The sequence below is a fragment of the Ylistrum balloti genome, unplaced genomic scaffold, assembly GCF_031769215.1.
Source record: "Ylistrum balloti isolate Yb309-2 unplaced genomic scaffold, AGI_CSIRO_Ybal_v1 Utg369802, whole genome shotgun sequence".
Taxonomy (NCBI): Eukaryota; Metazoa; Mollusca; class Bivalvia; order Pectinida; family Pectinidae; genus Ylistrum; species Ylistrum balloti.
This window is the reverse complement of record NW_026781979.1, coordinates 2,028,454-2,043,821: the sequence shown is the minus strand read 5'-3', so window position 1 is coordinate 2,043,821 and position 15,368 is coordinate 2,028,454. Positions and strand designations below refer to the sequence as shown.

The 15,368-nt window shown below is 34.5% G+C and overlaps 1 protein-coding gene across 2 annotated transcripts in view; it reads left to right on the top strand.

Moving 5' to 3' along the window:
* Positions 1-15,368, top strand: part of LOC132544548 (pro-neuregulin-2, membrane-bound isoform-like) — a 55,235-nt gene that overhangs the window by 23,506 nt on the left and 16,361 nt on the right. For both annotated transcript variants that reach the window (XM_060208157.1, XM_060208158.1), the window contains one exon: positions 14,801-14,901. In XM_060208157.1, coding sequence (XP_060064140.1) covers positions 14,844-14,901 — 58 coding nt within the window. In that variant the 5' untranslated portion in view covers positions 14,801-14,843. The remainder of the gene's footprint in view (positions 1-14,800; positions 14,902-15,368) is intronic.

The window sequence follows — 15,368 nt, the reverse complement described above, 5'->3', positions numbered from 1 at the left end:
TTGATACAATTTCCCTATAACATGATATTCAAGTAATAGAATTGTGGGGATGATAAACACATTTTTCTCCAAGAATAAAGGCCATTTGAAGACAACACTGGCTGTAAAGACTGATAAGAAAACTTTGGTATGTTGGCAAGTGATCTGTGTTGATGGTATGACCTTTTTGGGCTGTAGATGGTGCTTATCTTACCTTACAGAGGCTCAGTTTCAACAATGGATCTTAGAGGCCGGTTAGATTGTAACAAGCCAGGATATAACCACAGTTCTAAAAATGATTTGAAAACTTTATAAAATAGTTAAGATGATTAATTGAGTGAACAGTATAATAAAATATCACATTGATAATCAAGAGGAACAAATAGACAAGAAAAATCTTGTCTTCGGAATGGGGACAGAAAGATTTTAAATATTTTGAGGATTATAAATTTTTTACCTTGTGTTTGTCATAATGGCAACATCACTGAAATTATGACTGCTCAATGTTACCTATGTAGTCTCTTAACCAACTGGGAACGACTCACTAAAACACATATAAGATGCCAGTGTTAATAACCCTGATTTTCAGATATCTATGTATGCCTGAACAAGTCTACAAATGTTTTTTTTAAGTGTTCATTTGATCACATATATATTACCAGCTTGAGAGAGCATTATGGGTATATTTAAAACACCACCAGGTTGGAAGGTGAAACAAAACCTGTCATATAAATATGAAAATGTTTAAATTTTTTATTAAAACATCTGACCTGAAAGGGTCATGATGACCTAATGCCATGGTGCTTCGTCCCTCGTGTGCCATCCACCATGTATAAACTTTTGACATTTTAAACTTCTTCTCAAGTTCCACAAGTGGTATTGAGTTCCAACTTTCACCAAATGATCCTGAGATGGTCCTGACCAAGTGTTGTTATTTTTCAGGTAGGTCTGAAATCCTAGATGGCCACCATGGCTGCCATTTAAAAAAACATATATTAAACTTTTTCTTCAGTTCCACTAGTGTCATTGAGCTAAAACTTGGTGGGAATAAGGAAAGGTAACTGACAAAGTGTTGTTATTTTCCAGCCTTGTCAAATCTTTGCCAGGGAGGCCATTTTGTATGTATATACTTGTTACAGTTACCTACTGTTCACCAAAACTACCATCGGCATCGTGGAAAACAGCTTCTTAGTAAGATTTAATTCAAAGTGGAAACAATAACTGTTCTCCTTCCTAAAAAGTTTTATAGTCAGACGATCTTAAGATCTATATAGATATTGATCATTTGAAAATCTTTCAACATTCCACATTTTATATTCTGGACATTCGATTTAATTCAAATCTAGTTTTTCTTAGGAACTGCTTTTGTATGAATTAGAGCAATATCACCTTTCAGCTAAATTCAGATAATTTTTGTTAACAACACTGACATCAATAGTTAGGGATAGGAACCCTGACCATTTTCATATCAAAAAGTCAGAGGTGAAGGTTATAGTGAATTATTCACAATGCCATGAAATTCTCAATCAAGGAAATTTTGCCGAAGTTCAGGAATCCTTTCCTAAAGAAAAGGTTGTAATCTTAGAAATACTTGGATTTAGTTTAGATCACCAGTGAAGGGACAACATCACTGTAACATGTTTGTAGACGTGTTACAAAAACACATTCCAGACCTTGGTTTGATTGCCTTTTCAGTTATTCATATAATATTGGTGATCAAACTTCAAGGTTAGAAACATTTATATTGGTATTGCAATATACCTACTAGCCTTTTAATTTTCACATTTTTTCTTCTGAAGTTTTCCCAAGTGATATAAATGGCATGGGCTTGGTGAAGATCTATGCATTACCAAATATGTTACAGTTTTATGTTTAAACTCTCACAGAAGATCGACAGTAATATAACTCTTTTGTTAGAACTTTTATGCTAATGTCAGTATACTAAAAGAAACACCTGGGACCTAACATTTAAATTATCTTAAAGTCAACATTTACCTTGTTGTTGTCTTGTTTTTTAATTGGTGCGCCCATCACACATTTTTGTGTAGGAAACCATGTAACATTACCTATTGTGATGTGATTTACAGTGACAATGAAATAATAATCAAGATGGCATGAAGAATAAATTGTGAATTCTTTTTTTCAATAGTTGCTGTACTTTTTTCAGAATATGGTATAAATTTTGTTAAATTTACTGTTATTTTTAGATAAGATTATGAAACTGATCACAATTTTTTAATCTTAGCTTGTCTATCAAAGGCTAAAATGAATAATTCTTTGACACAGCTCATAAATCTGGTATGAAACGGAAACTTTTGTGGTGAGATCTTATAAGTCCCACTACAGGTGTAAAGGATTTAGGGAGAGAGTCTCTAGATTATAGATATCATGGAGTTGTTCCACTTAGATTACAGCAATTCTGTGTTGAATAGAAAATAATGTCTTTTTACCATCATTAGATTGACTATGAAGGCATATTCCAAACAGGCCACCATTGTGATACCTATCTCTATTATGGCCATTCAGTTGTTGGATACTTTTTGTCAGGAAGTCTCTGATACACTGAAATGCTATGTTATGTATCTTATTGGTGTATCAGTGGTGGATCTGTGGACTACCCTATCTGTAGGAGTTATTGGCAGTGTTAATGATCACTGATCAGGCAGATGATAGCATGTCGATCTATCATGGGACATTTGTGTGGGAAACATTCACTTTGAACTTTATTATCGTGTTCCCTGTGATGTGGACATTGTCAAAGCTGGCAAGTGTGGTTTTTAAACTCAAACAACCTCTGCAAGCTCAATGGAAATGAATTGAATCCATTGAAGAAATTAATTTATCACTGCTTTGTTTTATGCTTACGTTTGCAGTCTGGTTAGAGCACTCATAGTAGAGTGGTTGGGATGGTCGAGTAATCCTGTCTGTGGTGATTAAAACGTTTTACAGAGCTGAGGGAATCAGTAGTGTCTTTGATAGTCAGAGTTAATGTAGACCCTGGCTGTGAAATCTGTTGTTTCTGGTGACAATGAATCTTACCCAGTGACGTAGTTGGTTTCTCTGTGATAGTTCATCTTGGTGTATTTCATCCTCCTATGAGCTACCAGTAAATTTAGCCCAAAATCTTTCCTCAATCCTTAATTACATTTTCTAAAACTGCAGCCTTTTTTCTCTCGTTAGTTTTTTTTTATTTTTTTGGTTTTACTGAAATCTTGATCAAAAAGGATGTATTCTTCATGGAATTCATGCAATGGAATATTGTTCTGTATGTTAATATTATGTAAGGAATCTGTTTTTTGCAATTTTTCTGTATAGCCCTACAACAAAGTGTGGGGTATACTTCTTACTCATAACCTTGTCCCTCTGTACCTATGTCCATCCATCTGTCTATCTGTCTATGAGAACAACCTAATTTTAAAAGATAATACAAGAAACAATTTTTTAAGAAGTTATCTAGAATACAATGCATACTGCTAAAGAGATTACTTTTGTATCTAGAATTTGATTTTTAAAGAAGAATTGAGAATTCAGATGCTGGTTTCCTGATTCTTAAAGTTTCAAACTAAGGGAGAATAAGTTGTATTTGCTGAAAAGATAAGTTATATAAATTAAAACCTAAGGAACCGTTACCAGTCTACCTGTAATTGTCAATGAGGGTCTGTGTTGTTGGCGGAGTCTGTTTGTCTGTTGTGTTGCAGATAAATGTAAAGTTATCTGTACGATTGCTATGAAGTCATATGCACAAGGTCAATTGCTGTAAAGTTGTGTAGTAATATTAATGTGCTTCTTGTGACCGGTCATGAGGGTTATTTTTCTACAAGGACTCAAATATTAATGTAGCACTTGATGGCTTGTCTGAAGAAGGGACTTTATCGTAAAATGATTTTTTTTTACCAATTGTTTTTTTATTATTGCATACATATCAAGTGTATCACCTTTGGAAAAATGCCAGTTGGTTTTGCTGAAATATGTACATAAAAAGATTAAGTAATAATTATAAATCATAAATTCTTATATATAGATTGACAGCCTAGATATGTTAATTTTTGCATCAATTGTAATGATGTTTGTGCATAAAACACTGTTGCTTGTAAACAAAGATGGCTTCCCATCTGAATTGGTCAAGACAATGTTGGCGACTAATTTCACTTCATCATTCTAATTAACTTAGAGTTATCAAATAACATTTGCCACACTCACAACAAAAAGAGGTGTTGAAAAACAGGATTTTACTTACTGTGTCACTAATGTCACTGTCATTTCTGCCTGCTATCATGTGTTTGTTTACAAAATGAACTGTCTTGTTTTCCAAACTATTACATAACTTATCAGTGCTAAATTTTGGAGGGGTTTCATGAAACAAAGAAGTGGTCAAGCTGGACATTAGAAATAGATCATGAATATTGGGATAGCATAGACACATAAACGGAAATGTAAAAAAAACATGTGCGATCAATAACAAAAATTAATGTTTTTACTGTAATGTTCTTTTAACTTCCACTGTCACCTTTTTATGTTTGTTTGCAATGTAACAGCGTTTATAATCTAACCAAATGTTGGAAGCATTATGGTCTGTTGTTAACAGAGCACTCCTTATACTATTCTAGGCCAGGACTTCATAGCTTGATAAATGACACAGAAATGGTCCTATGTCATGGAAAAAGATGAACAAAAGTAAAAAGCATGAACACTAAAAATATTATATTTGCTTAAGGTTTATCAGACTTTTCTGATCTTCAACTTCGAAGCTCAAGCACCCACCTCAGCACCATGTGGTCACTAGACAGGTTAGCCTGCCATACAGCTGACTTGTGGGAATTGTCACATGACCAGGAAACCAAGTCTGGACCTTTGTTCATTTGTTTATTTTATTCAGCTAGCTGTAAAATGGTGTGGAAGGAAAGATATTGAATTTTAGTAAATCAATATGCATATCATTATATTCATTATTCACATTCCTAATAGGAAAGGGAATCAGCATATTGCTAACAAGATGTGAAGCAATGGTTAACATGAATTGGCACCGTTATAAAGAGAACAGCTTTATTCAGTGATGGTAACACATCACAGATCACTGGAGTCATATTTTGGGCTTTCGTGGCTGATGAAATTCTTTTTTTTTCTGTTGATATAGAATTTCAAATAATGATACGTGACAGGTCTTTATTAGAGCCCTGCACGAAAGTGTGGGTGCTCTCTAATAATCACAGTATCCTGAATGTCTGTCTGTTCGTTTGTCCGTCAGCACTTTTGCTTCCATGCAGTAACTTGAGTTCCCTCAGGCCAAACAAGCTCGAACTTCGTACAATGCACCCATATTTAAAGTGCTTGTATGGGATTGCTTTTCAGCATCAAAGTTCAAGGTCACTATTACTATATATATAGAAAATCAGTTTCCATGTGAAAACTAGAGTTTGCTTTTGCTAATCAACCTTAACTGAAAGTGTTTACTTAGGATTGCTCTACAGTTTTGATGGTCAAAGGTTAAAATTACTCAAAGCTAATACAATGTTTCTGGATTGCTTTTCAGCTTTGAAAGTCAAAGGTCAAGGTCACTCTTACTATAAATAGAAAAATCAGTTCCTCTACAATAACTCAAGTTTGCATTGGCCAATCAAACTCTAACCTCTTACAATGCTTTCTTACTGAAGTAGCTCCCAGTATCAATGGTACAGATTGCTGTTATTCTAATATAGAAAATTTGTTTCCGTTACATAACTTGGGTTTCCTTGGTCCAATCAAACTCAGACTTGATGCAATGCCTTATTACTGAAATGCTTGCTTGTGATGCCCAGAAGTCAAAGGTTGAGGTTCTTGTTGCTATAATAGAAAACCCATTTTGTGGAAAACACGAGTTTGCTGTAGCCAATCTAACTCAAACTGGACACAATACTTCTTAACCAAAAGTGTTTGTTTGAAATAGATAGCAATTCAGGTTCAAAGTAAAAGGTCAGTGTAAATTTAAGTTAAAATCAGTTTCTGTGTGATGACTTAAGTTTGTTTTACCCATCTAAATCAAACTTCATACAATGCTTCCTTATCTAAAGTGTTTGTTTGGGATATTACTTTTTATATCCCAAGTTCTTTGGTCAAGATCACTGAAATTGTAACTAAATAATCAGATGTTGAATGTATTTGATATTATGTTGTTTTTTCTTTTGTTTGTTTGTTTTTTTTCTCGTAACAGTCTTTCTTGACTTTTGTAGCAGAGTGTACTTCAGGTCTTGCCAATAATCTTTCAGTCTTGGGCATGTGTCTAAGGATGGGTTGATGGTGATGGGGGCCGGGGGGATTTCCAATCACTTAGCAGGCCCTTGCTGACATGTTAGAGTTCTAGTTTACAAATATTATTACACATACAGTTCCATAAACAGTCATATGAACATCTAATCAAAGCAAATTTTAAATCTCCATACAAACTAGTGAGGTCTTCACATATTATGCAATATATTTGGTGTTGTACAGGAATTTTAAAGATAGACTAGAAAGAAGGAAAAGCGGTTAGTGAAATGGCATAGTCAGGCACAGATTCAGAATTTGGTGTCAGAGGGGATACACATTTTTGTGAACTGAATCATAATGATTTAAGTATCAAGTCCAGTAACCCATTTTACTAAATCAATGATAAAATTACACACAGGTAATGTTAAATCTTTTGAGAAGATTTATCGGAGGCATAGCCCTGAAATATTTTGGGAATACTAACAAATGATGCACTCACTTCCAAGTGATTTGTTGTGCTATAGACATATATACATGTGTGATGAAGGAATTCTTGAAAATAATGGCAACTATGCAAATTTTAGAAGGGGCACCTCATCTAGATCTGCCTGCAGTAGCAACCATAAAAGTAAGATAGCAAGTGAAGTGAGAGGTGTTTGTGATATATTGAGGTTTTACTAAAAGATGGAAGACATTGACAGAACTCGCAGTTAATTCCTAATCCTGAATGTGACGTGAAACAGAGGTATAGTGAATAAATAGGCAAGAAAAAGTAAATTAGAGAAATGTGACATTGACCACACTATGAGAAAAAGCTACAACAAAAGTTTTCTAAAAATGCTGCTAAGTATACACTTGGTATTTTCAAACAGCCTTCCGTCTTGTCATCTCAATAAAACTTTTCTGGCTGTGACAGATTAGGCTGGATTACACAATATTTCAGCTTAGAATTGACCTTCGGAAGGTCATAAACTTCTTTCATTAATGAAATCAGTCATAAGGGACTGAAGAGAATCTGATTTTAAAGGAAGACGACTAAAGCAAGGCCTCTAGAGATGATATAAATTTCAACACCTCATTGAATGCATTCGACATTTATTACATTAAATGTTACCTGAGGTATTACTGGGTCGTTGGGTAGATTCGTTCTCCATCCTTTTAGTTTTTATGTAGGTAAGACTTTGTGTTATTATACCCTGAAGTGTATGTAACGGATGTATCTATACAGACAAGCTTATCCTATGGGTAATTGTATTTTTATAAAGTGATGGAGAACATGGAGTGATGTAGAGAGATATATAGAATTCCATGTAAACTTGAGAAAGAACTATCAAATCGACACTGACTATAGCCATTTATGTTATAAAAAAAATGAACATTTTGAAGGCGTACATTGCTCATAGAAATACCAGAATTACTGTTTTGTCGGATGAATTTGTTTTCCATTTTGGACTCCAATAAGATTTTGAAATTAAACTGCATGGGGAAGTCTCAATAAAACTAAATAGATTTAAAACCAATTGACATCTCTAGTCTTTTGATCTGTTTTACACCTGATCTTATTTTTGAAATGTAGAATAGAAAAAGCAACAAAATCGCAGAAATACATTTTTCTAATGTTAAATACCAGTACATGTTTATTATTTCTCACTTGTTAGTGAATGGGTTTATCAGCTGTTTGCCATGACAACTATAGATTAAGAAATATTTTTGATGAATAAAGTTGTAGAATGACCTATCTGAGATCGCTAGCTGTGAGCCATTGAATTACTGCAAAATCAGGTATTTTTTAGGGGCTCAATTTTCATGTTTTTCTGAAGATTGCTGTTTCGTTGGCACATGATTCCGTGGAAAGATATAGCTCCATTAATGTACTCATGCTTATTTTATCAATTAAATGAATTCATGGTATCATCAAAAATAAATCCTCCATAAAACAAATGAATTTACAGTGTACAACCTACCTTGTAGTTTTTATAAAGTAGAAGTAACCTTTGCATGTTAACCAGGACCAAGAAATTAAAACTGCAAGCCTGCTTGTGAACTTTGAGAAATGTCAAGACAGAAGTCATATCTTTTCAACAACTAGACTGGAGAAGTACCATTGTGAGCTTTACCTAGTCCATAAGGACCGGAAAAGCACAGCTGTGAGCCACCGTACTACCTTGGACCAGAAATTATGCCTGTGAGTTGACATCTTGTCCAATAGGACCAGAGGTTTTAGTCAACTAGAACCAAAGATATCAGCTGTGAGCCACCTTGTCAACTAGGACCATAGATTTCAGCTGTGAGCCACCTTGTCAACTAGGACTATAGATTTCAGCTGTGAGCCACCTTGTCAACTAGGACCATAGATGTCAGCTGTGAGCCACCTTGTCAACTAGGACCAGAGATTTCAGCAGTGAGCAGCCCACCTTGTCAACTCTGACTACAGAGTACAGTTGCCACCTTGTATGAACTAAACCAGAACCAGGGTATTATTACCGGATTGTAAACTGAGCATTGATGGAAATAGTTTCCATATACAATTCACACACAATCTCTGGAATATTTGGGTTGGATGGACCCTGTTTAGTATGATAACATGGCCTGCAGTACCCAACAAGTACAGCTATACGCCAGGTAACAACGTGATACAAAGTCGTGACTGAACAGTAGATGTTTAGTAAACAAATATGTCAGAGTCGAGTTCACCTAAGGTTTGTGCAGTCGACATCTGTGGTGGCTTGCCTTTGTACCTACAGCTATTACACAGGGTCCCTCCACCGCTGGACAGCATGCCTGAGGATTTACCCATTGTAGTATTTTTTGTTTACGTTGATACAGGTAAATAATTAATCAGCTGATCGAGAGCTGGCTGGCTCATTGCTCACTGAAGCAAAACTCAATTATAGTAGAAATTACAGCTGTGGTTTAACTACTGGTTTATAAAATATCATGGTAGTGTGTTGATGATATTATCATGTGATGTGAGAATGTGCATTGTGCTGAATAAACTTCCAGAATAGCCTGGTTTTAAGACACATCTATGAGTGGAAGGAAGTAATCTACCTGAAAAACAGGTAAATGATATTTTTATTGGACAACGCTGTGTGCGTGTGATATCTGTGTATATTTAGACATTCCTGGTAAGTTCTGATTATTAAGCTTTACATTGATTCAGAAACACCCATTTTTGAATCGTAAATCATAAAAGCAAATTTCCATCTTCTTGCTTTTGTTTAGATATTGCATATGTTTCTCTGTTATTGACAGTTACCTTCTAGCTTGTTTAAGTATGTTTAAGTATTCCTTTCCCCTATACTGTGGTATGTATGTACCTACCCTGTTTTAATGCTGTCTGTTTCTATAAGTAGTACCTTTACATCAACTACACTTTATAGCATATACATATGATATATATTTAAGATTTCTCATTAATACACTATTCAGTTCCTTGTCTCTTGTCACCATTTTGGGCCTAGTTTGAGAAATAGATAAGTAGAGTATCTAATTGGACAGGTAAGCTCTTTACCTGTCTTGTCTAATGATAACCACGTTCTTTGCCGATTATAACCCTGATTTAATGCCATGATAAACCAAACCTTGTCAACTGTCTGTAACCCTGATTGAATCCAGTGAATAACCTAACCTTGTCCATGATACCAGGTAACCCTATTTCAATACCATGACAAATATATGACTTGTCCATGATAACCCTTATTTAATCCCATCACAAACTTAGCCTTGTCCATGATAACCCTTATTTAATCCCATCATAAACCTAGCCTTGTCCATGATAACCCTTATTTAATCCCATCATAAAGCTAGCCTTGTCCATGATAACCCTTATTTAATCCCGTCATAAAGCTAGCCTTGTCCATGATAACCCTTATTTAATCCCATCATAAACCTAGCCTTGTCCATGATAACCCTTATTTAATCCCATCATAAACCTAGCCTTGTCCATGATAACCCTTATTTAATCCCATCATAAAGCTAGCCTTGTCCATGATAACCCTGATTTGAACCAATTACAAATATGTCCTTGATTTTGTTATGGTAGATTCATGTTAACCCACTCTTTTTGCAATGATTATCTTAACCTGGCTCCACAAAACAAATTATGTCTTATAATTATTGGATATTACCCTGATTGGAGTTGAAGGACAGACATCTCAAAGGCTTTTAATGTTATAAACTTCAGCTGGATCCTTGACAAATGACAGTTTTATGGGAAAGAATCTTCTCTTCACCTTGGCATCATTTAATAGTTTACACACTCTGGTCCTTTGTGAGCTTTTCCGAGACTGAGATACCCTGATCTCACTCAGTTACAGGTAATAGATTTCTTTTATCACACCTACTACTCTGAAAATTATTCAATATTGAATCAGAGTTTGGCATGTCCAGTTGCAGCCTCAAAATACCCACAAAGCCTCTTCACTTTTAAAACATGTTTGGATAGTGCCGCATACACAATATAGGCCGCACATACAAAAAAAACACATTTTACAGTGAAGATCTATTTTCTGTTTCATTTTTAATATGATTAATTAAATAGAATATCATTGAAATTTAACAACGACATAACCTACGTTTTTGATGAAATGCGTGGGTGTAGGTGCCACAAAAACGCACGTAAGGGTACAGGACAGATCGGGCAAGATAGAAAAATCCAGCATGCAGTATTATGTGGATATCCCTGTCTGAGGTGCAAGAAAACTATTTCTTTGTCTCATTTTTTTTTAATTTTTGTATCCCGTAATGACCCTATACCAATATGACCCTATACCAATATGTCCATATTCTTGTCCTGGCCATGGTCATGACAAATGTATCCTTGTTCAAAGACTTTGATTGAAAAATGAAAGCTTTTACAAGATTTTAGTTTTTTTTTTTTTTTGTTTTTTAAATTTCACTTTTTCATTAAATTAAGGACTTGAAAAAAAATTTCTACTGAAACAATTGCATGCACAGAATTTTATGGATCAGAGTTATGGGAACTTGATTATTTGCTATAAAAATTGTTAAATGAAGAAAAGATGGAAGGGATTTGTCTGTGTTGACAGCTTCAAAGAACCTTTAAGTCTAAGTTGTGACTTTCAATATAAAAGGAAATTATTTGCAGAACATTTCCTTGTTGAAATTTTCAATTATATCACAAAATAATACTCAAGTGTCCGTTTTAATAGAGAGAATGGAACTCCATCATTTCAGTCAGTGTACACATAATTGAATTCCGATTTGCACCTATCAACTCAAACTACAAATCAAATTACAAGCTTTATTTTACCGTCACAAAGATCACAGACTTTGTGTAATCACTTATGCTTCCTGTCAGTTGCTTTGCTTTTTTTTTTAAATGTTGATGGATCTTTCTTTGGAGTTTTTTTTTGTTTAACTGCAATGCCTGCTACTCCATACATCCTTCACCCAGTGGTAGCCTTAGAGTGCCACCTATGGGAAGTATGCAGTATTGATGAGTTGGATCACAAATCTCTTCTAAGCTATTCACATCACTCAATTAAAAGGAATAAACACATCACTTGTAAGTGTATAATTCCTTGTAATGATCTTTTCAGCTTATATTGTTTCTGACTTCGTCATGTGGAGAGTTTCAAATTTGTAGGAAATGTTTACACACATTCTGTATTTGATCAGTTGGTAATGGAATGTCTTAAAGTGTCAAAAAATATGATGCCTATCATGTCAGCAAACCAATATCAGATTTTCCCCTTCACTCCAGTACAAAGTACTGTGTATTTAAGGGTATTCTGTAGTCCTTTATATTATATGACAGTAAAACCCATTCTTTAAAGCCAATGGATATTTGCTGTGAGATCATATATTTTCATGAGGCTCTTGTTGTTTATTTGTTTTTTTTTTTTTTTTTACAAATCACTATTTTGTGGAAATTTGATTTTTCAGTTCATGAACATCTGAATTTGAGGATCCAAAGTATCCATGAAATCAACGAAAAGAAATCTGCCACAAAAATGAATGACAACAATTAGTTAATTAGTTGAGATTTTTCTTCCCTAAGTAACAAATTGTGTTCAGCATGTCTCATTGCTTATCATCAATAGCAATCATTTCTCTGAAGTTGAAGAGGGTTATAATACTTAGTTTTTTTCTGAAAATGACAATTATATGTTGGGTTAATGTGCTTCAAGATATGAATGATATGAATTAGTTCACCGATCATATAAAATATCAAAATGTAGAATTAATTTACTTGAAGTGTTTTTGATATAGAGAGAAATATCAGATTGTTGAAATGCACAGGTGTGTACTTGAAGATATATGTGTCTTTTTATATAGAGGTGAAATCAGTGTATTTATAATGTTTGTGTTGAATAACATCCTAGGGGGGAAGGAAGCTATGATTTAAATTGTGACCATGTTTTTGTATTTGAGCTTAGTGCTGTGGGTGTGATAACAGTGGGCGTGGTCAATTGCATGTAGGTGTGGATGTTCATTTGATAGTTATATGGGATTCATTTAAGCACTGGAATGAAAAAGTTTATTTATGTCTATATCAAGATCATATAGTTATTTATAGCTTTTAAAATGGCTTGCTGCGTCATTGAAAATAGGGAATATAGAGGAATGGTGTATTAGATATGTAACAAAGCACTAGGGTCAGTCATGATTGACAGGTTTTCAACAAGGATATAGTCTCCATCCTTATCACATCCAAGTCATGATGGTTATGCACTACAGGGTGTTGGTCCATCACCTCATCCTAGTCTCCCCCAATCTATCAAAGCTCCATCCTTTATGGGAAAGTACATCGCATGCATGATGTTGGTAGGGAAATACTTGTTTACAGATAAATGATATAAGTTTGATGGAAGACGATATATACACCCATGTATCATGTGATCCAGACTTCCACCATATCAGTTCTAGATGTCAGCATTTTCCAAAGGTCATTCAATCATACTTGAAATAAGTCTTGGGTTTAGTATTTTCTTGAAGTGTAACTGTAAACATGAAACAAGTCTTTTGGCTCAGGTTTAGTATTGTCATGAAGTGTATATGTATTGCTTGAAATATACAAGTTTACAGACTGTTTTGAGTTCAGTTTAATGACCACGGTAGTTATAGGCAGTTAAATCACCAAGTCTCTTGTCAACTAGAATATACAGTGAAATAAGACTTGTCCTTACGTTTAAGACCTAACCTATATAAAGAAGAAATGAGACTGAACATTTTTACCTAGTTCTGGAAATTGATGCGATATGTCAGTTTTAAATGAAGGGGAGATAATTTTGACAAACAATGTGAAATTGTGGGTTTTGTGGATAGGCGTTGTGGAAGGTCTTTTTGTGCTTTAGGTAAAACAGGTAGGTGTGGTTTGATAATCATTGTTTGTATCCGTGAATAACCAGGTAATGTAGAAGGCCATTATTTGCTATCCATTTTTTTTAACAAGACATTAATTTATACTTAGAAATGATTTTTGCACATTGCAAAAAATGTAGAAGTTGGTTAAACTGTAATTATCCAGCAGTCACAGCTATCTTACCATATGCTGCCATCTGTATGATACTGAGGCTGAATTGTTACCCTACCCAGGGGCAAATCAAAATTTCTATCAGCAATAGGGAAACATGGTTCACTTTTCTATGCAGAAATGGAATTGTAATTATCTACATCTGGTTTATAATTTTGTAAAAGCACAATTGATTCCTAATATATTACCTACAGTAAATCTGCATTTTTGAAATCATAGATAAATGGCAGCCCTTAAATGATATACCTCTGGCATACAGAGAATGGCTAGCGACAGAATATAAAAGCATTGCTCACTGTCAGATAAATAAGACATTAATGGAGATGGTAAGACTGCCTGACATAGTGGTATTGGAGTAATTGGTAATTGTTTCACAATCTTTCATTTGAATGATTCTGATTATAAAACACATTGTCCTCAAACATTTCTAGATTGATTTCATCCTGTCCTACTGACAATATTTGACATCCAAATTAATTTATCTTTAATTTGCTCTTAAAAAGTCATATTTAAAGGTTTCATATGTTTTTAACATTTTATTTGGAGAAGGGGAGGGCTAAGTAGATCAAACCTGTTTGAGACTGGATTACTTGTCAGCTGGTTTGTAAAATGTCTTTGAATACAAGACTACAACTTTACCTTCTACTTGTCAGGTGGATATAGCAAGGGGATTGCTTCAAGGTCTTACAACTAAGATCTGATATTCTGCTTCAGTGCTTTTGATTGTTTCTAAGATTAATGTGACGCTACTTCAGGTGAATTAGTGCCACGGTAATGATTCCTTGTTCCGGGTACAGATGGTAATTGTGTTCACCAATTACTATCCACGTGAATAAGGTCCTGCTTGATGTAATCATTAAATAAACTAGTTATTTAATGTTTCGATATTATAATTAGTTCTCTTTAATAGAAGCCCACTCCCTACAGGGATGTCTGCTCAGATATTCTGAATCTACATGTGTTTCATTCTATCAATTTCCTGTACGTGTTGCGTGTGTGATATTGTTGCTGAGATGTGCAGTAAAGCATACACTGGGAGTTGTGGGCGTATAACAGAATGATGGTCAATGATTGATGAGACTATTTTTACTGCTTCAGGTAGCCTGACTGAATGTCATCAAAGTGATTAGAGGGACAAAGTATGCTAAGGACTCCTGCCCTGCTTCTGCTGCTGGCACCCCTACTACTTCAGCTTGCAGGTGAGCTTAAAATTTTTGTTTTAAGTGCCCACGCAGGAGACCATGTGATGGTTGTTGGATGGATTTATGATGATAGGAGTAGTAGGTCATGTGGTCCGTTAGGAATTTTTCCGATAATGCTACCATATGCAATTATTATTGTTTGATGGCAGTAATGATTGAATTATGGGTACGAAACATGCAAATGTTTATTGAACTGGATCATCAAGTACTACAAGGATAAACAGCAATATTTTTGTTGCAAGAATGATAGATCACACTTTTGGCTGAACTGTATCATCTGTAGAATTCTTCACAGACAATAATAATTACCAATAATCTTGTTAATTCTGTTTAACATGCATACATGACATGATATTTATGTTCAAGAACATTGTAAATCAGACCTAATACAGATATAACCTGTGTGAAAAAATTAAGTGTGGTCAATTTAAACTATCAATACATTTAGTTGATTTCCACTTAGT